The 25,378-nt window shown below is 37.9% G+C and overlaps 2 protein-coding genes and 1 long non-coding RNA gene across 8 annotated transcripts in view; 1 reads left to right on the top strand and 2 right to left on the bottom strand.

The window, feature by feature from the left end:
* Positions 1-11,262, bottom strand: part of LOC122670562 (DNA-(apurinic or apyrimidinic site) endonuclease, chloroplastic) — a 23,050-nt gene extending 11,788 nt beyond the window's left edge. Inside the window, exons 1-7 of one of the 6 annotated variants that reach the window (XM_043867502.1) lie at positions 11,167-11,262; positions 10,332-10,515; positions 10,126-10,226; positions 9,697-9,776; positions 9,335-9,604; positions 8,842-9,164; positions 5,153-5,263 (exon numbers count right to left, since the gene is read on the bottom strand). In XM_043867502.1, the coding sequence (XP_043723437.1) occupies positions 5,153-5,263; positions 8,842-9,164; positions 9,335-9,604; positions 9,697-9,776; positions 10,126-10,226; positions 10,332-10,424 (978 nt within the window). In that variant the 5' untranslated portion in view covers positions 10,425-10,515; positions 11,167-11,262. Of the gene's footprint in view, positions 1-5,152; positions 5,264-8,841; positions 9,165-9,334; positions 9,605-9,696; positions 9,777-10,125; positions 10,227-10,331; positions 10,516-10,769; positions 10,908-11,056 lie in introns of those variants that run through there. The other 5 variants (XM_043867496.1, XM_043867497.1, XM_043867498.1 and 2 more) reach the window with 5 other exon arrangements.
* Positions 1,570-16,454, top strand: LOC122670569. Its single transcript, XR_006334227.1, has 3 exons — positions 1,570-1,580; positions 16,122-16,129; positions 16,337-16,454. It is a non-coding gene; the product is annotated as an uncharacterized LOC122670569 (long non-coding RNA).
* Positions 14,954-25,378, bottom strand: LOC122670564 (glycosyltransferase-like At2g41451). The gene is made up of 11 exons (XM_043867504.1): positions 24,869-25,378; positions 23,752-23,901; positions 23,530-23,582; positions 20,120-20,228; positions 19,875-20,009; positions 19,658-19,702; positions 18,447-18,634; positions 17,879-18,020; positions 16,422-16,468; positions 15,804-15,891; positions 14,954-15,614 (listed from the first exon to the last, which is right to left on the bottom strand). The coding sequence occupies exons 1-11, from the start codon at positions 25,202-25,204 to the stop codon at positions 15,333-15,335; spliced, it is 1,575 nt and encodes a 524-aa protein (XP_043723439.1). The 5' UTR covers positions 25,205-25,378; the 3' UTR covers positions 14,954-15,332.

Raw genomic sequence — 25,378 nt, 5'->3', positions numbered from 1 at the left:
TTAAGTATGTACCATGATGACATAGAGTTGTAACTCGATAGGGGGAATCTTCCCTCTATCGAGATTCAGTGTTAGAAGTAAACACAATAAGACACCTAAGTACCTAACACTAAATCTCGATAGAGGGAAGATTTCCCCCTATGGAGTTACAACTCTATGTCCCCACGGTACATACTTTAACATTTTCCTTATATTCTCTTGCTGTAGCTGGTGACAGATTGTATTGTTGACAATATTGAAAGGTCTTATTGTGGATTAGGATTGTAGATGTCTATCTAAGACCAAACCCTATATCATTGGGATCCATGCATATACATTGGAATATCCAATCTGTCCTCTATAAGATCCTGAACATGCCCATAAAGCAAAGATTTGCCTGACTGGCAGTCTGGCAAGCCCTCTTTTGTGGACTGCTAAGAGAGCACTTAGTGGAAATTTCAGTAAAAGGTGTAGGATTGGCAAACAAGTAGACTCCTTGTGAACCACCACTAAATCTATTGTGGAAGAAACCGAGGATAGGCCATCCAAAATTTTCTTTGGATAGGCCATCATGAAAATTCACCATATTTGAATCTCTACAAGGTTAATAATGGGATCCTAAAACACCCAAAGGATTAGAGTTATGAATCCTTGAGTTTTCCAGAGGATTAGGAACAGAATCAGAATTAAGAGAAATTCAATAAATCACAATTGACTAGTCAGATGGATTTGCAAAGGTCGATTGGTCTATTCAGCAGGACAAGTAAGCTAGTAGAATTGGATTATGATCCAGTAGCTGGATTCAAAGTTATGATGGTTTCCTAAAGTGACTACAAAACTAAATTCCAGCTAGAATTCCAGAATTTGGTAATTGGTATTTATGGATTCAGAACCAGAATTCAATAGGATAAACAGAGATAAATGATAAACTGGAATTCAAAAAAGAAAAACTCAGAATTCAGTTTAGAAACCATAAATTTAAGAGCTATACTTGAACTAGGTTACCAGAATTCAGTCATGGAAGTAATCAATGAGTAACTAGTGATCAGGAAATCAGAAATAAAAAACTTGGATATCATTTAAAACTGAGATTTCAAAGAAGTAGAAGTAAACTAGGACTCTTGAAATCAATAGGTTTTCAGGGTTTTGAAACTGAACTGAAGCTAGAACTACAAGCTGGAAACCCAATAAATGAACTGAAGAGGAAAATAGCAAAAAACCTAAGATAGAGAGAAACAAAGCATGTACAGGGTTTAAAGAAGAATGCAAAACTGACCTGGATTGATGGAAAGAAAGAGAGAAAGAGAAGAAGATATAATCAAGAGTCCCACCTGATTAGCCTGCTGAATCCCCTCTGGAATTGATATTGCTGTTTCCTAGCTGAATCCCATATACTACTGTTTTAAATCCTCAAAGTGATGCAGATAAATCAGCAAAAGTGGGCTAATTTTGGTGGAAATAAGCCTTGGGTTGGGTTCTATACATGTTGGGCCTTTGGTCCAATGGGTTTCATTGTAATAGGCCTAAAATATGGGTAGTAGGTTGGAACACAGGATTTACTTTATTCGTTTAGTTTGAGTGTTTTATCTTATTAAGTAATTGTTATTTCCTCAGTTGTTAAGGATTGGATAGAATTTGGTATGAATAGAACTTCTATTCCTACATTTGATAGAGTTTTAATTATGCGGGACATTTATTCTATTTAATTAGTTAAGATAGTTTTGTTACGGGACACTGAGTGTTTCCTATGTTTAGGCTACTTTTCTTTCCTATTGTAAGTACACTTTTAGTTTCTATTACAAGTTGTAAGGCCATAAAGCCCCCCCCCACCCCCCCCAAACAGTATTATTAATTAATGAAAGCTTTACTTCCTCAAGTTCTGTGGTGAATAGGTGATTCAGTAGGCTGGTCGGTGGTGATTTCAGCCTAAACCTTGGGAGTGATTCCCAGGCCATATCCTCCCTTCTTCATATCTTAATCTACACACAAAGGAAGGGGAAAAAGCTATTTATAAAATAGCTAAAATGAGAGAAAGGAAGAGTAGAGATTTCGACCAGGTGAGATGTATAAAAGGGGAGGATGGAAGAGTGTTGGTAAGGGATGAGGACATTGTGAGGAGATGGGATGAGTATATTTGTGAACTTCTAAATGGAGGTAGTTCGAATATGACCAAACCAATTAACTGCATTATTCATCAAGACACCACACATCATTTATTTGTACAAAAGATTGGTGTAGCGGAAGTTGAAGAAGCCTTAAGAAAGATGAAAGTAGGCAAAAACCGGGCCCGGATGAGATCCCAATAGAAGTATGGAAGGCCCTAGGAGTACATGGGGTCTATTGGTTAACCAAGCTATTTAACAAGATTATGATCACAAGGAAAATGCCAGATGAGTGGAAGAGAAGCATTGTAGATCCGATCTACAAAAATAAAGGTGATGTCTAGAGCTGCAATAACTATAGAAGCATAAAACTAATGAGCCATACAATGAAACTTTGGGAGAAGGTTATTGAAGCTCGTCTAAGAAGAGAGACTCATATCTCGAAGAATCAATTTGGTTTTATGCCAGGTAGATCCACGACAGAAGCTACCTACCTACTGAGGAGGTTCATGGAAAGATGTAGAGCTAGCAAAAAGGATCTCAATATGGTCGTTATTGACCTGGAGAAAGCCTATGGCAGAGTCCCTAGAGATTTAATCCAGCATGTTCTTGCAAAGAGAGGGGTGTTGAGTAAGTATCTAGAGGTAATTAAAGATATGTACGAAGGTGTGGTGACTAATGTGAGATCTGTGCGAGGCCAGGGCAAGGAATTCCCAATTACGGTTGGGTTGCATCAAGGATCAGCCCTAAGCCCTTATTTGTTTGTGCCTATCATGGATGAATTAAACAACATTCAAGACAAGGTACTGTGGTGTATGCTCTTAGTCGATGATATTGTTTTGGTGAATGAGACAAAAACCGGGATTAACGCTAAGTAAGAGATGTGATCGACCTTGGAAACAAGAGGCTTTAAGATTAGTAGATCAAAGACAGAATATATAAGGTGTAACTTTAGTCACAATTTGATGGATGATGACATGGTGAAAATTGAGGAGAGAGAGATACCGCCAAATGACTATTTTAGATATCTGGGGTTTACTATACACAAAGAAGGTGACATAGATGATGTTTCACAAAGAATTAAAGTGGGATGGATGAAGTGGAGAGGTGCGATCGGAGTACCATGTGACCGACACATTCCTTTAAAGCTTAAAGGAAAGTTCTACAGGACTGTTGTTCGACCTGCTATGATGTATGAGGCGGAATGTTGGGCAGTTAAGAAGTGTCATATAACAAAGATATGTGTTGCGGAAATGAAGATGTTAAGATGGATGTGCGGCAAAACTAGTAAGGATAAAGTGAGGAACGAACGTATTAGAGCTGATGTGGGAGTTGCCCCGATCGGCAAAAAGCTCTGAGAATGTCGTATGAGGTGGTTTGGCCATGTACAATGGAGGCCTGGGAATGCCCCAGTAAGGAGGAGTGATCCGATGCCGATCGAAGGAGCTAAAAGAGTTAAGGGCAGGCCAAAAATGACCATAAGTGAGGTTGTGAAGAATGGCATGCATAGTTTGGGTCTTGTGCAAAGTATGACCTCAGATAGAGCCTATTGGAGGGCGAGGATCCACGTTATCGATACCATGTAGCTGAGATTTTCCTGGTTTCCTGGGCTATCCTCTTTCCTCTCACTTTCATTTTTCATTACTCACTTTGCTTATCCCCATTTCTTCTTTTTTACTCTTCATCCCTCTTACTTTCCTCTCCGTTTGTGAGGACCTCAGTTTTTCTCTACTTTGTTTTGAATGGATCCATGTAGCTGACCCCATTTGGTTGGGATAAGGCTGAGTTGTTGTTGTTGTTGCTTGTATCTCTCTTCTTCCTATCTTATTCTTCTCTATCTAGTTGCTGAAACTCAGTCAATACTATATTTTCAGTTCCTACATATTTCAGTTTTGAATTCAATTTTAAACCCCAGCTTCAAGATTCTGATTCCATGTTATTGTTGAGTTCCAGCTTCTGTTTACTTCCAAGTCACAATCAATTGAACCTTCGAAGAAGGAGCAAGAGACTTTGGATTCATTAGTTCCTGGTGGAAACACTTACATGACGTATCTGATCCAACAAGGATTAGAAGGCAGTGAGGGAGGAGAATGGCATTCTGGAGCTGGAAGAGGAATATGAGAGAGAAAGAGACGGAAGAAAGAAGATAAGAGGCAATTTTGGATGAAAAACTAGAGTCGGGATTTGGTAAATGTTTTTTTGTCAGAACCCCGTTCTGGATAACTTTTGCTTATCCAGTTCATTGTGGCAATTTGACCTAAAAAATTCCCTATTTTCATCACTTTCCTCGGTCCTTACATTTAGGAGTCAAAACTGACACCTTTGCCTTGATTTATAGCGTTAATTTGAAAGGTTATTCAGTTACAGCCTGAATGAATCTATGATCCAGTAAATCAATGGGAAATTTATTAGCCAGAATGGTGGAAGGTATCTTGTTGTGATTACAATTATCTGTTTTGAAGTTTTAGTTTTATAAGGAGTCTAAGGTAGTCTGGTAGTAGGATCTATATAAAAGCAACTGTAATCAAATCTTTAATAATAAGAAAAATACTTCTGCTTTCAGCTCTAGCTTTTGTTCAGATGCCAATTTTCCGGTTAACATGAATTTGCTGATATTTCAAGGCTCACTCTATTGCTTTTTCTAACCATGACTACTCCAAACAAAGCACCCTCAATCCCTACTAAGCTACTAGCTCTGAATATCATCAGTTATCTTTCTTTTCCTATTCCCATCTACAAAAAACTTTCCCTTTATATTTCTGAACCTTAAATTCCCTAATCCCAACAACCACAGCCTTACCACATCTCCAGCTCCACCAAAATCCTTTAAACTCGGTCTCCCATCAATTGTAAGTAGTGAAATCCACATTTGAGAATATACAAAATAACCAGATCAAGACTGCAAGAACTTGATAAATTGACATCATCCATAATGATTATAATATGGGAAAACATAGAAATGATGGAGAAACCTAAAGTGCCTTCACAAAGTAGACAATCATAACACAATGAAATCTTGCTGCTGAAACTACACTTTTTGTTTAAACACAATAAGAAAAGAATGGACATACCCGAGAGATAACTGCAGTACCAGAGTACCCAAGCTTGGAGACACTACATGTCCAGAAGCTGTTGTCATAGCCAGATAGAAGAGACTGCTTGATGTCCAAAACATCCTTCTCCTATTGTCAGAAATAGACCGTGCAATCATAAAATTTAAGGACCAATTAAATGAAGATAAACAGAAATAAGAGTTGCCACATATACAACACATACACGCATACAAATTGAACATAAAGCTAGCTTGCGTTTCAAATATGTTTTCAATGTTTCAAGATGACTTTTGCCTTCAACTTATTCAGTGAGAGAAATCCTACTTTCCAGTTTCCCTCCAAGAGACATGCTGGAGTTTTAACTTTCAATGTTTTCACATGTGCATGAAAACATGTGATAATGTATGTTGCATATATTATACAAATATTGCTGGAGTTTTAACTTTCAATGTTTTCACATGTGCATGAAAACATGTGATAATGTATGTTGCATATATTATACAAATATATATATGTGTGTGTGTGTGTGTGTGTGTGTGTGTGTGTGTAATAAATGAATAATATAATCAGAATATAATGATGAATATCTCTGAAAATATAGTACACTAACAAATATGGAGATCAGGTCAAAGGAAACAGTGTAAGAAAGATAAAAGGACAGAATATGATGCACTTACTTAGGCTAAGTCTCCACTGATTTTTGTTTCTCCTTTTTTTAACCAAGATAATGAAATACAGAGTTTGTTTCTTCCTCCTGGCTAGCAGGTCCACCATGATTGCAATGTGATGCGGAACACGGACAGTGTCAATACAAGTGGGAAAAGGCAAGGGAAAATGGTATGTATTGGACATTTGGAGATTACGTAGGTCCCATTAATACAAAATCATACTATGACTCACAGTAGAATAGGGGCAATTTTGAAACCTCCTGGGAAATTTTGATAAATGAATTCCACTTCTCTGGTAAATGTGAAAGAATGCTTCTCTATTGGAGAATATTTAAGGAGAATATTATGGACAATGTTTAGGGGAGATAGACAAACTCTCCCTTCACTATTTATATTCCAATTTTATTATTCATAATTTGTTCCAAATTACTATTTATGGTCAATCTAATTTTCACTATCGCTAGTAAATTTCTTTAATTTTTTGTGTCTTTCTCTTATTTTATTCAAAGTCTATTTAAAACAGGGATTAGTCATGGTGTCAATTTTGGTCAAGTTAGAGATATATTAGGAGTTAGTCAAGAGAGTCAGTTTATGTTCTGTAATCTAACTATAACTTAAAACAGACACAGGATCCAGGGACATGGGTTAGGGTTGGTTGCTTATGATATTGATTTTCAGGAATTAGACAGATGCTTTTCTCTCTTACCTTTGGAAATATAGGCTTCAAGCTATTTTTATTTTTGCTGCTACTGTTATTTCCTGGTAATGGTTGTGTGTTTTATGAAGTTACTAGTTAGAGTTGCAGTATGATTAGAATCTCAAGTAAAACTTAATAGATTGTCATTAGGCTGCTGATTTGTAATTCTGGATGGGATCCTTTCATGCTTGTGCGTGGAAATTGTAATTCTTCAATTGTTTCAGTGTTTGGTTCATACTATTGTGATCTTCTACTACTCCAATCATTAGATCCTCCATAGGAAAAAATTAACTTCTGCCCTCAAGAACTTCTTGCTATTTATCTTATATAAAAAATACTCTTATTACTTCGTATCCAAACTTTATTTATTACTCATTTGAATATTGTTCTTTGATTTCTCACCCTTTTGATTTCCTATATATAATATAACTTTTCTCTTGGAATTTTGATTTCTCCGCCTTTGATGCCAGTTTTCTTTCTTGACATTGACCCTACCCTAAATATCTAGGCACTGCACTGATGATAGTTAACTAATTCTGTAAAAAAAACAGCAAATGGGGAAATAGTTTAGCAAATTATGTAGCCAAAAAAAAAAAAATCCCATACAATTAACAAAATATTTGAAAATTTGTTAACCATCTAAACGGAGAATTAGGTAACTATTGTTTTGAAATTTGAAAAGCTGACTCAGAATTGTATAAACTTCATCCTGCAACAATTTCCCATGGATTTCATGGTGCTATCTGTAAAATAGAGTAATATCTACTGCTGATATGTAGTTGGAGAGTTAATGAATAATAGTCTCCAATCATACCTTTTTTGTGAGTGGACAGGGTGAGAAGGTAAGGAAATATGTAAAACAATTGCAGGAAGATGCTGGAGGTATAAATGGTCCAAAAAGAGAAACATAACAAAGATAAATGAGGGTCTCTATTTCCTCAAAGTATTACTAACCTGAATCAATGATAGACTACAAGAATGGAGGAATAGAAGAAGATGCTGACTAAGCATCCACCTAGCCTCGACTAGAGACCCACCAGGCACCAGCCATTAAAGGAATCCCACCACATAACACTGCATCTCATAGAAAATCTGAATCTCACTGAATAAAGAAAAGGCTCAAGCCAAAATTTCATTAACCAAATTCATGTACAAGGCTGGACCCCCTTACAAACTTATATAGGAGACTCAAAAACAGACTCAAACACTTAAAAGGAAAGGAATAACCCAATCCTTAACTAATAAGGCAACATAAACTGACTAGGAAACTGACTCAAAACAGAACACTTTTAACTAATCCTAATCCAGACTAACTAAAAAAGTTAATAACAATTAAAAGAAGAAAAAAAAAGAAATAAAGACACTTTTAACTAATCCCGTATGCCTAGCCTCTTTCAATATTATTGGCCCATTAAAGTGGCCTATTAAAAAGAGAACCCATTGAATCAAAAGCCCAGACCAGAGCTTATTTCCAATCAAATAAGCCCATTTAGGTGATTTATCTGCATCAGAAGGTATATTACTCAAATTTCAATGCAACCTATAATAGTGTATAGTAGATACCATCACAATTATAAGTCTATTATGCTCCTAAATGCTTGTCTGACTTTGGCCTGAATCATATCACCCAATTAATGGAATGAATCAGATGACTGGAATTTTCAAATGGTAACAGAGTCCATTCATTTATCTCTCTGCATGCTGACAATGGATAATGTTGTCAAAAAATAAGGGGGGAAAAGGGCTCCAGTTTCCTGCATGGCCCACTTCAGAAGGTCTTCCTCCATGGCCCCAATATCTGCCACATGTAAGATCAGATAGGGCCCCAAATATTTGTTGGTGGGCTGGGCCCCAGGTCCCCAACTCATTTGTCAAGTTTCAAACAAAACAGAGCTGGTCACATGGCAAAATTAAGCTTTGAAAATATTTTAGAAAATGGTTGAAAATATGAAACTCTGATAAATGGTTGAAAACAAGTAGATGGATGAAAATTTAAGGGAAAATGCCTGCACGTATATAATTATATTTTGCTTCGAAACTTGACAAGTGGACCACACAGACCATACCCCATCTACCCAATGGTTGAAATTGCCATATCACCGCAACATGGAAAAAGTAGGTGGACCATGGAGGAAGAAGGTGCTCCTATACAGGCTCGGGTAAATTGGCATTTGTCTAGTGTGAGCCAATCTCATTTTTTCTGCTATGAAGTATCCCGTTTAAATAATGTCCCTGTAACTGTGCACTCGCCAAAATCAATCCCACACCTCTCTCCCCCCCCCCCCCCAAAAAGGAGTTAAAACAGCTACACCAATCAAGGGAATACCGTTACGTGTACTTGCCTGCAGTTTGGTCTCTTGCAAGCACAGCACATCAAAATTTTCCCTTTTTGCAAGTTCAAGAGCAGAGAAAGCCTCCAGTTTCAGCAAAGCTCTTAAGCCGTTAACATTCCAAGACATTAGCTTCACAAATGGTACATCATTAGTTAAAGGAGAAGGCCTCATGGTTCTGGGATTATACGCTACCCAACCAGGCTGCGGCTTCTTATGAGCAAACATTGTCCATGGTTCACTAGGATTGATGGACAGATCGACTCCATTAATGGCTCTATCATCTTCATCACAAATATGTGAAGCTTTTCCTTTTACTCCAGGGAGCTTCTTACCTACCATCAGTAAACATAGAAAAACCTCATAAACCAGGTTAGATCAGTTTATCTCATTAGATGATATATAAAAAAACAAATTCACACAGCAAGAACAGAAAAGCATATGTTTTCAATCATGTCATTGCAAAAATAAATAAAAAGACATGAACATTGTCAAAGAATATTACCTGTATGTCCATCAATTTTGATTGGCAAGTTCTGTTTTTTGGTAGAAAATTTAGAATTGACTTCAGTACTGGCAACCTCAAGCGAAGGTGATTTTACCCTTCTCTTAGACTGTCGAATTCCTGAAATTTTTGAAACAGTACTCGGGCTTTGAACCTGGTCTTCACCAGATGGGTTAATAAGCTTCCTTTTTGATGGAGAGCCATTAGAAGGTACTGGCGTTCTCACAGCGATCGAATGTGCTTCCGCTACTGAACTTTGACCTGCACATGCAGGAAATTTCAAAGCATTAGAACTGACTGGTCCTCCACTATAAGCACTACGATAGAAGATCAAATTCATTTTGAGAAAGAGAATACGATACCATCATCATTCTCAGCCAGGAAGCACTTTAAGGCTGATTGAAGATCACACTTACGACCTCTAGTAGGAATCCCAACACTCCTGAAATTTGTTAGGCACCACAATATAACTGATATCAGGAAAAGGTTCTTAGAGTATCAATATCATACATTCAACTGATTTCAGAACCAGAGTTCAGGAGAAGAATTGATCCTGAAAGGAAGTACATGCAAGACACTTCCAGCATAACTAGAGCTGTTGGAAATATGCTACAACAATTCGTATCAGGAACAAGAATACCATATATATCCTTATTTATGTATAAATTGCAGTAATGGAGATATATTCTTGAAACATGCCAACCAAAAATTTGCTTCACTATTCTTGAAACAAGTAGCCAAACAAAGGAATGATTCAAACAAATACTTGTTTTTTTTTGGTTTTTTTTCACCTCATAACTGTTTTGAGCTCCTGCACTGTCATTGTTTCCAGTCTAGAATGGTCATCCCTAATTGTCTGAATTTCAACTGAGTTACTTTCCTCCAAGTTATCCTGCATGTCAACAAACTATCACCAGTGAAAACCACATGTTTTGCCAACCACTTAAGGCTCATTATTATTGTTACAACATTGAAAATAATTTGATCATCCAATAACCTTTGCTAGGTTCTCCCTAGGATGCGGGCCACCCCCAACTGAGCTCAATGTCATATCTTTCTTGCTATTAACTATCAGTGTTGGAGAAACCATGTGACTCGAAAGTAGACGTTCAGACTCCAACACTCTTGTTTTTGATAAAACTAAGGATCCAGATCTCCAATTCCTTGGAGCAACTGCAAAACTAGAAGATACTAAAGCTCAAAACTATATTCTCCATTAGCATAACAAACACAACTTGATGTTCTTCATCATATTATCAACAAAAACAACTAAATACTAAAACTTTTTGAATGACCAGGCAATGATTGCAAACTTCAACGCATTAACTTTTTTTGAAAGAAAAGATAAGTACACATTTCTATCAATTCTTCCCCACAAAAGAATCAGAAAAAAATGAAAAGGAAAAGAATGAAGAAACCAAATTATTTAACTTACAGCACTCTGCTAATCAGCATTGTGCAATCACAATGATCCACTTAAAACTGAAAATGTCCAAGGAGCTCCTTCGATTTAGGGCTTTAAAAAACCAAGGAATTTTTTTCTCCCTTTCAAAAACCAACAAAGTGTTCTGAATCAGAGAAGAGAACCCTTCTCAAATTGATAAAAATATCCGGAACCCTAAGTTTCTGATATCACTACTAGTCTTCAAGGTTTTTATTCACAAAACAAAAAAAATTTGAATAAATGAAATAAATAAAATAAGCAGTTGAAGACGTTACAACTTGCAAGAACATGGTTTGTAACTAAATGAGAGTGGAGCATTTGAAGACAGAAGAAGAGAGACCCAGAGAGGAAAGGGTGCGCAGGTTAAGCAGAAGGAGGCGCAGATTACCGGCATCGTCCGTTTAACCGCCAAAACGGAGACGAGTGGACGATAAACTAATCAATCAAATCTGCTATGTGAAACGAAGAATAATGGCTACATCGATCGAACGGCTGGGCATGGAGTTACAGTAGTAGACGTCCGATGAGGATCTTGCAGTTGAATTAATAACGGAAGCCTGGTTACCTGGTAATATTGAGTCCAGATCAAGCAATCAGCTCACCCTGCGTGGGGTGTAAGTGTAACAGTTTGGATTTTAATCCTCTTCAATTCCTAAAAGTGTGGTCCTGCGACAATGTTAGGTCGAGATGTCGACATTTGGCAGCTGCCACATCCAACGATCCTGATATGGATCGTTAGATGCAGCAGTTGTCAAGTGTCCACATCTCCACTTAGTATTGCTGCACTGCCACACTATAAGGAATTGGAGGAGATTATTTTCTGTTTTACTAATGACATGTGTCTTTTTTCTTCCACAAATGACCCTCTAAACACTTTTTCAGTTTTTTTGATAAAAAAACATTTTTAAGTTTTAACTGCTCCATAATAAGGTATTTGTGAAAGCAAAGGACACGTATCGTCACAAAATCAGCAATGTGACTGCTGACTCCCTATCCCAAAAGGCCCCATCTTTGTTGCGCACGATGGCTTGGCCACATTCCACTCTGTGGCTCCAAAACTTATGTCTTAAAGTTGCCTCTGGTTCTGTATTGCGACCTTTATGAATGAACTTGTTCTTAACCAAAAAAAAAAATATGGTTGAAATTTGTAAGCGTGAGCCGGTGGCCATTAGTTAAGTTAGGAGTTTGGACAGGTTGAGCCAAGTAGTAAAGAGCCATGCTGCTAAGACAGCGTAGGGCTCTCCCATCTAGTGGAAGAGTTTGGCTCCCATTCTCGTATGTTGAGCCAAGGCAGGGGTCTCCCATCTAGTAGAAGAGTTCGGCTCTCATTCTCGTACAAAAGAATGGATCTCATGCGCTCAGAGGCGCACACAGTTTAAATAAACTAGCTAACAAGCACTCTATCTTGAGCAACACTAACAAGCATCTTTTATCATTAAAAAAAAAACACTAACAAGCATCTTGAATTTTTATCACCTGCGGTTAGGGGAGTAAATGAATAGTCAAAATCCGTTTCCGTATCCATGTCCGTATCCATTTAGCACTATCCGAATCCGTCCGAAAACTAAACGGATGCGGATACGGATAGGCTATAGTTATCCGAAAAGCTATATTTACATGTAAACGGATAAAATATCCGATCCATATCCATGTCTGTATCCATTTAGCACTATCCGAATCCGTCTGATAGCTAATCGGATGCGGATGCGGATATAGCACTATCCGAGCCGAATCCGATCCGTTTACAACCCTACCTGCGGTTCCCCTGCCCGGTACGGTTCCCTAGTGCCTCTAATAAAAGGGGGGTAGACCCCACCCGGACAGTGTGTTCGGTCAGGGGGTGGAATGGTCATTTCAACTCCCCCGATGAGAGGAATTGCACAACTGTACTAGTTAGCGAACCTCAGGGGATAAAGGTCCCAAGCATCTCAGACATTTGATATGCATTCTAGGCCAATTTTACATTCTTGGATGATGTAAACAACTATTTTTATTATCTGAGAATGCAAAATCAACTTAGAATGCATACCAAATGCTGCCCAAATATCTGACAGCAAAACAAACATGGACCAAGGCCAATGCTCACCACGAGGTCTTGAGTTCGAGTCTCTTAGTTGGTACCTTCCCCCCTCCCTATTCCCCCCCTAAAAAAGTAAGAAATATATAAAAGCTCCCAATTCTTTAAAAAAAAAAACATTTATACAGTAGAAGCTTTTTTCTAGTGCGTCTTTGATTCCTTCAACATTTCTCCTTTTAGTTCCACAAGTTGAGTTGGTCCAAATGGTATTTATTTTATATTTCATTGCCTATTTTCAAAGAACTTTTTTTATTTAATGAGGGCCAATTCAAATTTGCATTCCTTTAAATAGCTGATCTTAAGATTCCCTAAGCATTTTCCTTTATGAAACAACAACTTTTATGTTGTCCCATGAAATTTTTTAGGATAGAGTTTTCCTCCACCTTGGGTGAAAGAAAAGTATACCCACATTTAGGGTCATTATTACTCACCCTACTATACGAAATCAATAATATTCTTCACTATTCTTGATGCTCATCCCAAAGCACCCACGCCTATTGGTGAAGGAATTCCTCCTTTGCCGAGGGTGAAGGGTAATTGCCCAATTTTTTCACGATGGAGTGAAAGAAAAAATAGGGATATAAATTTAAATATTATCAAGAGATATTCCTATGCCATGGAACAAGAATTCCACTAAAAACTCGTTTGTTTTTTTAGATGGCGAGACGAGATTATGGGCGATACTAAAGGATTACAATATCTCAGCGAGATCTTAATAATTAAACATCTGGCTTTGTATAAATAATGCACATCTCGATCAAGACTAGTCAAGATCTCGCTGGTCTCGGTAGAGAACACACACCCCACCTGAATTGCAAGGTTTTGCTCCCATTTTTCATCGAAAATTCGTCGGATTGCGCTGAAAAGCTGCATCCAACCTAGCCGTACATGCCAATGGTATTTCAACAACCTGGGGCAGTAGCAGTGGATCAATCTCATCGCAACCACCTCTTCCATACCCTAAGATAGGGTACCTTCAATTAGTTAATGACAACACTTATATGACTTGTGTGGAAGACTAGATGAGATTCTTCAGCAACACCATGACATGGAAATCCTATGTTGCATATTCAAAGGCTTATATGTTGCGGCAAATGGCTTGGCATTATAAATGTAAATGTTAAGATTGATGTATTTTACACTTTTACATTTTCAATGCTTATTTAAGTTGTTTTATATTAATTTTATGCATTGATTGTTTAATATTACTAAATTATGTGTAGAATAAAGCCTATTATTACATTGTAGCCTACCAAACTAAGGTCCGAAGTCTAACTCCTATTTGGACTTTGATTTTAAACAATTTGATAGTGACATTGTGTTTAAATGGTCCAAAACAGGCTACATACCAAGTTTCATGACCAAACTTTGTAAAAAACCCACGGAAACCAGCTACAGAGTTAAAAAAAAATGCATCAACTCGTCGCCGATCTCGGCCCAACTCGATTTTCTGGCTGGGCAAAACCAGTACCGCAACCGAGTTCTCGAACCATATTTATTATTGTAATTCTCATTTGAAATACGGTTGTATGAAGTTGAATATTGGGCTAAAGAAGCAACATAAAAACAACGTAAATATAACTGAGTGAGAATATTGAGATGAAATAAAACGTAAGCAGTTTGTCATTCTTTATTTTCATTTGAACATTCTTATTTAAATTATTCTCAAGTTAGGAAGGTTCAGTCAATTTTTCCAATTAGATAGACTAGATAACTTTAGCTTACTTTATTTTTCATAGTAAAGACTTGATCCATCATATATGGCAAAAGGTTCTTCAGGTCAGGAATCGTTATCCTCTCCTATTACAGCACGGTGCTGTACTGCATCATGCGGCGTTGCAGAGGCCATGTGGCACAGCGGGCCCCACATGGCGCACATGGCCTCTGCAGCTGCCGCATGATGCAGTACAACACCGTACTGTAACAGGAGAGGATAAAAATAGTCAGGCCAGTGACCATATATGCCATCTGAAGGGCTTAAGTGACCAATCTAATGACTGAAGATGGTGAGGATCCTTTGGAGAAATGAGTTGATGAAGACAAACAAAAAAAATGAAGAATCTGTGCTGGAACTTCAAAAAATGAGGCACTAATATAATGGGTGAATAACCATCAATGTCTAAATGGAGAATCAATAGTACAACTATACATAAAAATCAGACAGGTAGAGGCCTCCAATTGCTATCTCAAGTGGGCAGCAAAAGTGCCCAAAATAGGCCAAGGAAGAGAACCGCTTGCTTCGCTAAGAATCTCTACTCTCTCTCTCTATCTATCTCAACTATAACCCTATCAACTAACCTGAAATGTACACCAGCGCTTGGGTAATGATCGGGAAGATTCAATGAAGTTAAACATCAATAAACCCCATCCAGAGATTGCTTGTCAACTCTTCTGATTCTTCCCTCCAAATGAAACATTTGTGATTTTCAGGCCCTCAGTATGGACAGGAGGTAGAAGAAGCAATCATGAGATGAGGTCTATAATGTTTCCATGCCAATATCATCCATGCCTGGGGGAGACAATGGTGGAACTGCCTCCATATGAGAATCAGTGTCTGTGATCTCCAAAACCTTTCTTGCTGTTGCCTGAGATTCTCCACTGCTCCCAAACTTTCTCGAGGACATTAATTTGGAACCAGATCCTCTGGTTGAGTTACTGCTCTCCACAGATGATAAAAATTTCTCCTTTGAGATAGTTGTTTGTGCAGAAGCAATCACTGAGCTAAAAACACCAGACTCCCTCAAACCTTTAACAATGGCCTGTAGGCAACAAAAGAGGTAGGTCAACAATAAGAAATTTGAGACTTCACACATTTCAAATGCAGATGCATACAAACATCCACAAGTAACAAATATATAGCACAAGGACAGAACTTAAGGAATATGGGTACATGGAGCCTGAAAGCTCTTCTATCTATAAAGCTCAAGAAACAATAAAAAGCATCTTACCATAGGAGCATAAATCCGGGTCAAAATGCCCTTCCGTAGAAGTTTCAGGTTTAGAGCTTTATCGGTCCATACCACGTGATCTCGGTACCTATATGAGTACAAGGTGTCAATGGATATGAAGGTCCAAAATTAGAAAAACTACACCATGTCTACAGTTTCTAGGTAACAGCTTCCATGCACCCATAGCCATTAAATTGTTGCTTCTTATTATTCAAAGTTGGAGTCTCCAAGGTTTATCAATTAGGGTTCAAAAACAGTTCAAACAAATCAAGACTTTTTTTGTGAGACACAAGATAGGAAAGGGGAGGAAAAAGAAAGAAAAATAAGTCAACAAAATTTTTTTTTTTAAAAAAAAAAAACGAAGCAGGGTAACAGCTTCCATGCACCCATAGCCATTAAATTGTTGCTTCATATTATTCAACGTTGGAGTCTCCAAGGTTTATCGATTAGGGTTCAAAAACATTTCAAACAAATCAAGACTTTTTTTGTGAGACCCAAGACAGGAAAGGGGAGGAGAAAGAAAGAGAAATAAGTCCACAAAAATTAAATTTAAAAAAAACCGAAGCATGCCTAACAAAGAAGAACAGAACATTAGACAGAAAAAGTATGAGTCCATACCATTGGAGCATTTCCTCCCCTGTTGCAGTGGAAGCTATTATAAATGCCTGCAAGGCCAATGTTCCTTGGATAAGGCTAAAAATCATTACAACACATGCACTTCGAAAGGATAAAGGTTTAAGGAGAAAAAAAGTGTGGGCGGGGGTGGGGGGGGGGGGGACAAAGAGAATCTCCAGTTTCCAGATAGAGAAGATTGCCACGCAAGTCCAACCATGAATCTGCTGCTTACTGACCAAAAACCAGTTTTTCATTCTTCAAGTGGCAAAAATTTACAATCAGCATTATGTTGGTTTTAACGACTCTGTTGCCTGGTAGCCGCCAGAGAATGGCCTACAAAGACAAAGAAAATTGATATTGCATGACAGCATGAGCAAATCAAGCTATCCCTCAACAAACCGCATATACCCTGTCTCTCTGTTTTCCTCTCTCCTCTCTCCCAAAATACAGGGTTATCACTTATCAGTGGAAACACTGATTCTTACTGGTCATATCAAGGGGTTGATTAGTCCAGTTTTGCACCACTAAACCATTTGAAGGAATTACCCTCAATTAATAATTGCTCGTGAGCATATGTTGAAAACTTTTAGTACCCCAAAATATTTTTGTTTTGATTGATCCAATTAACTTCGCTTGGCAGCATGAATAAAGAACTAATTTTCCATTTTAAACCCTCAAAACATTTTTCCGACACATGTTACTCCACTTGTTAAGAGACTTAATAGCCAATGACCAACCACTGAAGGAAGGGTAATAAGCAACTCATATACGAACAAATGAACCTATACAGGTCAGCTGACTTATCGGTAGCTAAGCCAAATCTAGAATGATGCAAGAAGAGAAATGCTAAAGAGAATCCCACCCTCCTAGGGCTTCTCAAGCTTACCAAAATTCATAATACAAGTGCTAAGTAGCACTCCTCCTTCCAGAAGCAATGGCCTTATATAGGTTTGACCTAGCGACTATAAGCATAAACCGCTACAATAATCCATTAATGAATTTTCTGAACTATTAATATTTCCAAAATCACTATCAACAAGAGAAAAATATGCAAGGATTTTAGATCGACCTTTTTTCACATCCCAACAATGTGCTTCATGAGGATAACAAACGATAAACAGTCCAAGGAAGCGTTAGGATTGTCATAATATCACAGGTCCCAGCAAATAACAGGCCTTGCATGTTGTAAGAAGCCAACGGGGAAAGAAATGTTTTGTTTCAACTTACAAGTTTAATCCCTTTACTAATACTAAAACTGACATTTGTATAAACATTAAAGAAAGAAAATTATGTTGAAGGACATAAATAAGAAATAGATCTAAGAAACCCACAGAGAGATGATAAATTTAATCACAGTAAGACAGATTAATAGAATTTTCTTCACCGATTTTAAAGAAGATTTCTACACTTTTTGTCAGCAAAGGGAAAAATCTTAACTGGATGCAGGCATTATGACTTACAGCTCTGTCAAATTCGAGTATAAAGCATCTTTTGACATCCTCCTTCGTTGGTTTACAGCCGCATCGGTCACGCCTAGAAGTCAAGTCCGAAAATTTGGTGTATGTGTAATGTAGAACGGCAGCCTCCTCCAGTTTGATTTCACTGTTCAATGATTTAAGCAACATCATTTATTAGTGCACATGTAACCAACAAAACAGAATCTGCTCTTGCATTCTGATAAATTATAAACTAAACATAATGACTATAAAGGGCTGTAACCCAGTGCAAGTCTCACTTCTGATGAGTCCCGGGAATGGTAGACTAGAGTCAATCCTAACTTTCAGACTTCAGGAATTTTTTACACAAAGTGGCCACCCTCAAGACTCAAACCTGCATCTTCATGCTGGCAGGCTGAGCTTTCTAGCATTGCAGCAAACGATGGCCCCTAAACTAAACATGAATTCAAAGAAAGAAATTTTACTTGCACTATCTCTGTGCATTCATGTCTCCATGTCCATCAATTATTTAAAGGATGTAGACAGAGATAGATAAGGTGTATAAGCAAGTATATGAAATAGAATACCGTACTTTGGCGTCTTCATATAGTTGTGCCATCTATGAGCACCATTAGGACGGAGATGATCCTGAATCCGAGCAGCTGCTTTCCCATTTCCATAAGTCAAAAAGTAGTTAGGATTACCACGGGTTGACTCTTTGTACATACCAAAGTATACGTCTTTTGTAAGATGATCATAGTTCTTCTTGAACATTGAGACCTGTTGGTAAGCATAGAAGAATGATATGTCCACAATGAATAATCACCTTTTAAATATGATCTCAAAACATCACTTAAGCAATGGTCCCAACAATGTGCAAATTCTAAAGATGTGAGACAGTTGACGAAGCATCTTAGTGCTCACCCTTAGTTGCACTTCTTTGGATTAAAGTGTGAGTTGGCTGACAAACTTACCAAAATTCGTTAACCTTCCTGATCATGCAAAGAGGATGCTAAGAATCTTAAGTGCTATATGTTCCTACAATTGGGTCAAGTAGGGCCCCAACAAAACCTAGCTTATCCAAATAACCAACCCCTCAGAAAGCAACTGGATGTCTCCAGCATGACACAACTTGTAGCATAGTAGCATAGTTGTGCCATGAACACAGTACTACAGTAGTTCTTAATTAACAGGAATTCTCTGCCAAATGAGTAGACACGTCAATGTCCTAGCTCTAGATGCAACTATTGCAATCACACTGCTACCTTGGAACCAAACACAACTTTAAGTCATCAATCTGCATTGTGATTATAGTATTTTCTATCTCTAACATCTTTGAGAAGATTCTAATGTTCATATGTTAAATAAAACTAAAAAAGTTAGAAATTGTTTCTACATTCCTTTTACAAACCACCTATACAAGTGATAACAATAAAGTAGGATCTAGAAGGGTTCAAACTTCAAGTCATGGGATCTCTTCAAGTTTTTCCATACCTACTACCGGCAAGGATTGCTATTTATTTGGTTTAGATACTACAATATGTTATCAAAGCACCAGACCCATTTTGTTAATTAAACATCTATGTACGGCCATCCAAAAAGAGGGGCCACACATGCCACGTACCATCACCCAAAAAAAAGGCTAGATGTGAAGGGGGTATTGAGAATAATCCCACATCATTCAAGATTCCAAAGAAATCCATTTCAACAAGCAACACAATCAAACTTTTAATTTTACTCATTGAATCCCTTAGAAATACACTAATGAAAAGAGAACAAGTAAAGGGTAAGAGCAAAATTTACCTCACTGAATGGTTCCTTAATATCATCTCGTTCAACACTACTCTCCTGAAAATAGCATATATCTATTGAATTTAATTCAACATATCAAATTTTATTAATGAAAATAAAAGATAAAAGAGATCAGAGGTAACTTTTCTGCACTAATAAATGAATACATGCCATCATGATAACCAGATCTAAAAAGAGAAAAAATATATTGTTTAACTGGTTCACTCACATAATTTGGAAAGATAACCATATCTACATTCCCAGGCACTTCTAAGAGCAATTGCCTTAACGAGTACTCCCGAGCACCAGCTGGATGTAACAACTCATCAGTGTCAAGATGGATGATCCAATCCACTCCAGCATCCTGAGTAACACATGCAGCATGGAATCCAAGGTTCCATTGTCATGAGAATTTGTCAATATAGAAGAACAAAGATTTCATAACATAGTAGTTGAGAATATAATTTTTCATACCCTTGCCATGACTATAGCCATCTCCATATTGAGAGATTGCTTCACAAAAAGTTCATAATTGCACGGTTTGTAGAAGAAGCTTGACAGCCAAGTCTCATTCCAAATCCGGCTAGAATTCCAAAAGAGAAAATGCTAATGGTTAAGGAATCAAAGACATATGAACACATAAATAAAAATCCATTATAACAAATAGACTACGGAATTTTGACAAGTCATTTTGTTAAATAGACACCAGTTTATTTAAACGAACTGTCCGCAAACAAAATCAAAAAAAAAAAAAAAGAAGATAAATAGAGCAGGACCAAAAAACTGCACCCACCCAAAAGTAAAATAGTAACAGAAAGATTAGATTTTATGGAAATTTAAGGATGTAAGCAGAGGATCAACATATATGTCGCAACCCAATTCTACTATTATTTAGACCACCCTCATCCAACTGAAGTCTCTACATATTTCAGAAATACATACATCAAAATGGATCAAAGAAAGACCAGTCATCAAGGGGGGGCAATAAGATACTGCAAGGGAAGTCCTTTGGCATCAAACAACGTTGTTCCAGTTCCTCTTGTTTTGCTTGATTTCTGACCTTTTAACCAAACTCCTTGCTTGCCATTACTACTCTATTTAGAGGAGTTAGTACCTCTTCAAGAAGGAAGACTTGTTACTTGAGGCCACACTCTTCACCTTCAGGTCTCCCACAAAAGGGTTTGGTAGGGTTCACAACCAGCCAGGTTTGGCAGGGTACTGCCCAAGGGGACTTAAGGAGTTTAACACCATACATGCAGCACAAACCCAAGTACCCAACCCATCCCTAAATGGGCTGTGATAGAAAAATAAATGAATAAATTTTAGGAGTGGGATTTAGATCCATTCCTTTTCGCTAATGGGGCTAGGGCAGACATACAAAAAAGGGTGTACCCAGTGCACGAGGCTCCCGCCATTGCGGTGTGTGGGGAGGGTCATAATGTATGCATCCTTACCCCTGCTTTCGCAGAGAGGCTGTTTCCAGACTTGAACCTGTGACCACTTGGTCACAATGGAGCAACCTTACCATTGCACCAAGTCCCGCCACCTATGGCAGACATACAGGCAAGTTAAAAAATGAAACAGAGTGTAAAATTTAGAAACAGCTACTGGGTGGGTTTTGGTGGACCAAGCATGGTTATAACTAGACAAAGGGTCCAGGAGACATGCATTAGTGGGGCAGGTGCATGCCAGGTGAGTGCAGATTAAAGTGTGACGGGTAATGTGGATTATTCTCAAGCCAGAAAAATCCAGCAAGAGCCTAGTACAGACAGGATCACAGAACAGAGACAATAGACCAGGATTTAGAGAAAAGTTGTAACTCACAACAGAGTGACAGACATTCTAGAAATCAGCTCAAGTAATCTATTCTATAAGAAGAAAAGACCGGAAGGATTTGAAGAAATTCTGACAACAGAGCAGGGAATTATGGAGAAATCCTAGTGCTACTGGGAGAACAAATATCAGAACTAGAACTGCAACTATGGACCAAAATTCTTCAGGATCAGAACCATAACTTTAGATAACAAGATAGCAGAAACTTGTATTCCAGTTTTGAACCAAAACAAAGGAGCACCTAGAAAGATATCATAAGTATAATCCAATCTGAAATTCAGCAGAAGCAGGATGCCACAGGTGATTGAGAACTAGAAGATCACTGACCTGTTGTTGAATGAAATAAGATAGAGAATAAAGAAGATAGGCCAGCCAGGAATCCACCAGAGCCTTTACTTGGAATCTACCAAGCACACCTGAGAATCCACTCAAGCCAGTACTGAATCCACAGTAGAACTTCAGAAAATTGAAGTATATCATTCATAAATTTGTGGGTGAGGCCATAGACCACTACATCTATACATAAATTTCATAACTGACTCTCTAGCACTCCTAAACTGATTAGGAATCCCAACTAATCATATTGACTAATCTCGTAGTCCTATCTTCTACCCATATAGAAGCTCAAATAACCCCAAAAAATTGAGCTAAACTTATCAGATTGACTTATCTCGTAGTCCTAGCTCCCACCCATATATAAGCTCATTAAAGTGGCCCAATATAGACCAAAGGCATAATACATATATGACCCAACCCAAGGCTTATTTCCACTGAAATTCTGTGATTTATCTGCATCAACAGGTCAAGAATTACCATCCATCAACGTCAATAGTTCAATGGCTTCAATAAAGGTCAGTAGTCCAATGGCATACTTTATTGGCAACATCATCCAAATCATTAATCTTTCTGGAAATTGTCCCAACATAGTAGAAGCCTTTCTAGTTCCACCTCTCCTTTCCAAAACCAAGATATCATCTATTCCATTCAAAGTCATCATCATCATCTGCCTCTGACAATTTAAATGCTGGTGGGAGAACTTAAAATCCATAACAGATCAGAATTAAAAACAAAAAGGGCATACCCAGTGCACGAGGCTCCCACCACTGCGGGGTCTGGGGAGGGTCATAATGTATGCAGCCTTACCCCTGCTTTCGCAAAGAGGCGGTTTCTAGACTCGAACCCGTGACCACTTGGTCACAATGGAGCAGACCTTTACCATTGCACCAAGGCCCACCCTCTACTTAACGGATCAAAATAAAACCTAGATAAATAATATCCAATCAATCTTAGGGAAAATTCGAGAGTCTCTCGAATTTTAGAGACACTCTATACAATTAATCAAAAACACATTCATTTTAGAAAGAAAGAAAAGAAACTTTTATGTTTTGTAAAATAATTTAATTATTAAAAAAAAATTGGTCAAATAAGAATTGGCCCTATGAGTGGTAAATAAGAGCTACCATAATATATTGTTCTCTTCATTCTATGAAACTAATATGGATTAGCCTCACATAAGCCTCTTATGTCAATTAAGGAAGTACCACCTCCGTCCATCTTACTCCATTTTAGTAGGTTTAGGAGAAGGCGAAGGAAGAAGAACATCAACTTAGATAGTTTGGAGGGTTCTGTTTTCTAATGGTATTGTAAGATAGGTTTTCTAGTGGAAATATTCAGTCATAGCTACTTTAAAATCATACATATGGATGGATTTGAATGGATTTTGAGAATTTTTCTCTGCTACTAAGTTGTCAATAGGATGCCTCATAATGTGATAAATATGTTCATCATTTCATCATTTTGCACATATATTATATGAAACTACAACATGTTTTCTGGACTATAAATTTGACCGGAAACCACACTAAACTCAATATAATCACTCGAAGTTATTTTTTGCTTCTTTATCTAAGCTGATGTTCTTCTTCCTCTGCCTATTTTCAGAGACAAATCATATTACACCTTCCAATAACCCCCTTCCTCCCACATGCACAAAATTTTGATAAACAATAATGCTAACAGTGGGTTCAACCCAACTGACAGTATGAACTAACCTTCTGGCTTGTTTCTCTTCCAGCTCTCTTGTTCGGTATATAACTTTCACACCCTGAAGGAGAAGATGGAACAGATGAGTGAAATTGTGGAAGAACCACAATTGAAAGAAAAAAGGGGGGGTGGGGGGAATTGGGTTTTGTTTTTCTATATAGACAAAGAACCATGAAAACAAAAGACACACATGCACAGAGGCAGAGACAGAGCAGATAATACAAACTCACAGGAATTGATTCCAAGACATGAGACACATTAGGAGATGCAGCATTCCCTTCCACAAATAGGAAGAAGGTTGTAACCCCCAGAACCTTATGATAGAAAAGCCATGGCAAAATCTGCTCCAAGCCAGCTGAAGTGCTCGTCGTAATACATATCTGCATATTTAACAAAAAAAAGTTGCAAATCAAGGTCAGAAACACACTGAATCATTCACATGAAACATAACCTGTATGCATAAATCAAATATAATCCTTGACATTGCTTGATTTCATTCATTTTGTAGCATTCGATTATGTTCGTACATTTTGCAGTGAGACTGGAGTCTGTTATATATTCATTGATATGCTTCCTCTTATGACGGGGTCATTGCAGGGAGACAGCCAACTTAACAACCTTAACAAGCCCATATGACAATTGACAACAGATCCAGAAAGGCAGAAAGCCGATTTGGTTTTACTGACCCCAAAAATGGTTGGGACAAGGCAAATTTCAAGTAAAAACCAACCATCGAGAAAGATATTACAACTCAATGCTCAGTTACTAATTCTATTCAGAAAAGAGTAAATTATCACATTGCCAAGCATTTGCAAACTGAAATATACAGTTGAAGTCAATAGTGGTCATATGGCCAAAGTATGAATGAAATGAAACAGTTTATCCCTAAACGGCTAAACCCCATCAAATATAAATCCAGAGAATGCCTTAAACTCCACTCCAAAACTGAACCACATAAATTTAAGGAAAATACTAAGTCAACACCTTATTTCTGAAGTCATTTACGTTTCTTCTCAAAAATGACAAAAGACCTCAAAAGCGAACCCAGATCCCCAAAGCCACAAAGAAGAATCTGATTCCAACCCAAAACAGATCAGACCAAAACACATACATATGAGGAAAGTATATTTAATAGTTGCATTGTCATTGCTTGCAGTTAAACCACCTTCAACTGCAAAAAATTCGAATATCAATCAAACCCCATGTTTGCAGAGAAACCAGATCCATGAATCGGGACAAACCCACCAGTGACCAACCCAGAACAACAGCAACGACGCAGTGAAGAAACAAAAATCAAGAACCAAAACACATCAATGAAATCCAATCAAATTCCAATCGGGAACTCACCTTTGGTTTCAGATCGGCATCGTAATTGAATTTCCAATCGTGATAGTAAGGAAATGAGGGTGATGAGCTCCGACCCAGAATCTCGACGCAATCAGAAGAAGCCGGCAAGTGCACAACGTCTTGAGGAGCCGAGCTTCCCATACCACCAGGGAAGCGGTGGTTGTCGGGAGACCAACGCGTTGTTGGATCGTTGAGACCGCCTCTCCATTGAAGAATGAAAGCAAAGGCTGCAAGGGTTAGTGGCAGAACTGTGAGAAGAAGGAGAAGTCTAGAAGAGAAGTTCTGATGAAACGAAGATGACGATGGTCTGATTGAGTTGTACAGACCACCAGCCATGGAAGAAACAGAGAGAAGGAGAGGAAAAGGGAGGGAGCTTCTTCTATGGTCTTTGGAACTTTATGCAATTGTAATATAAAATCACTGATTTGAAACGGAGGTTGAAATGAAAGATGGAATGAAAACTTAAAACTGAAGGTGGGAAGAGTGATTGCAGAAACGTTCTTTTTACAA

Source organism: Telopea speciosissima, chromosome 8 (genome assembly GCF_018873765.1).
Source record: "Telopea speciosissima isolate NSW1024214 ecotype Mountain lineage chromosome 8, Tspe_v1, whole genome shotgun sequence".
NCBI lineage: Eukaryota > Viridiplantae > Streptophyta > Magnoliopsida > Proteales > Proteaceae > Telopea > Telopea speciosissima.
This window is presented reverse-complemented; position numbering and strand designations above follow the sequence as displayed.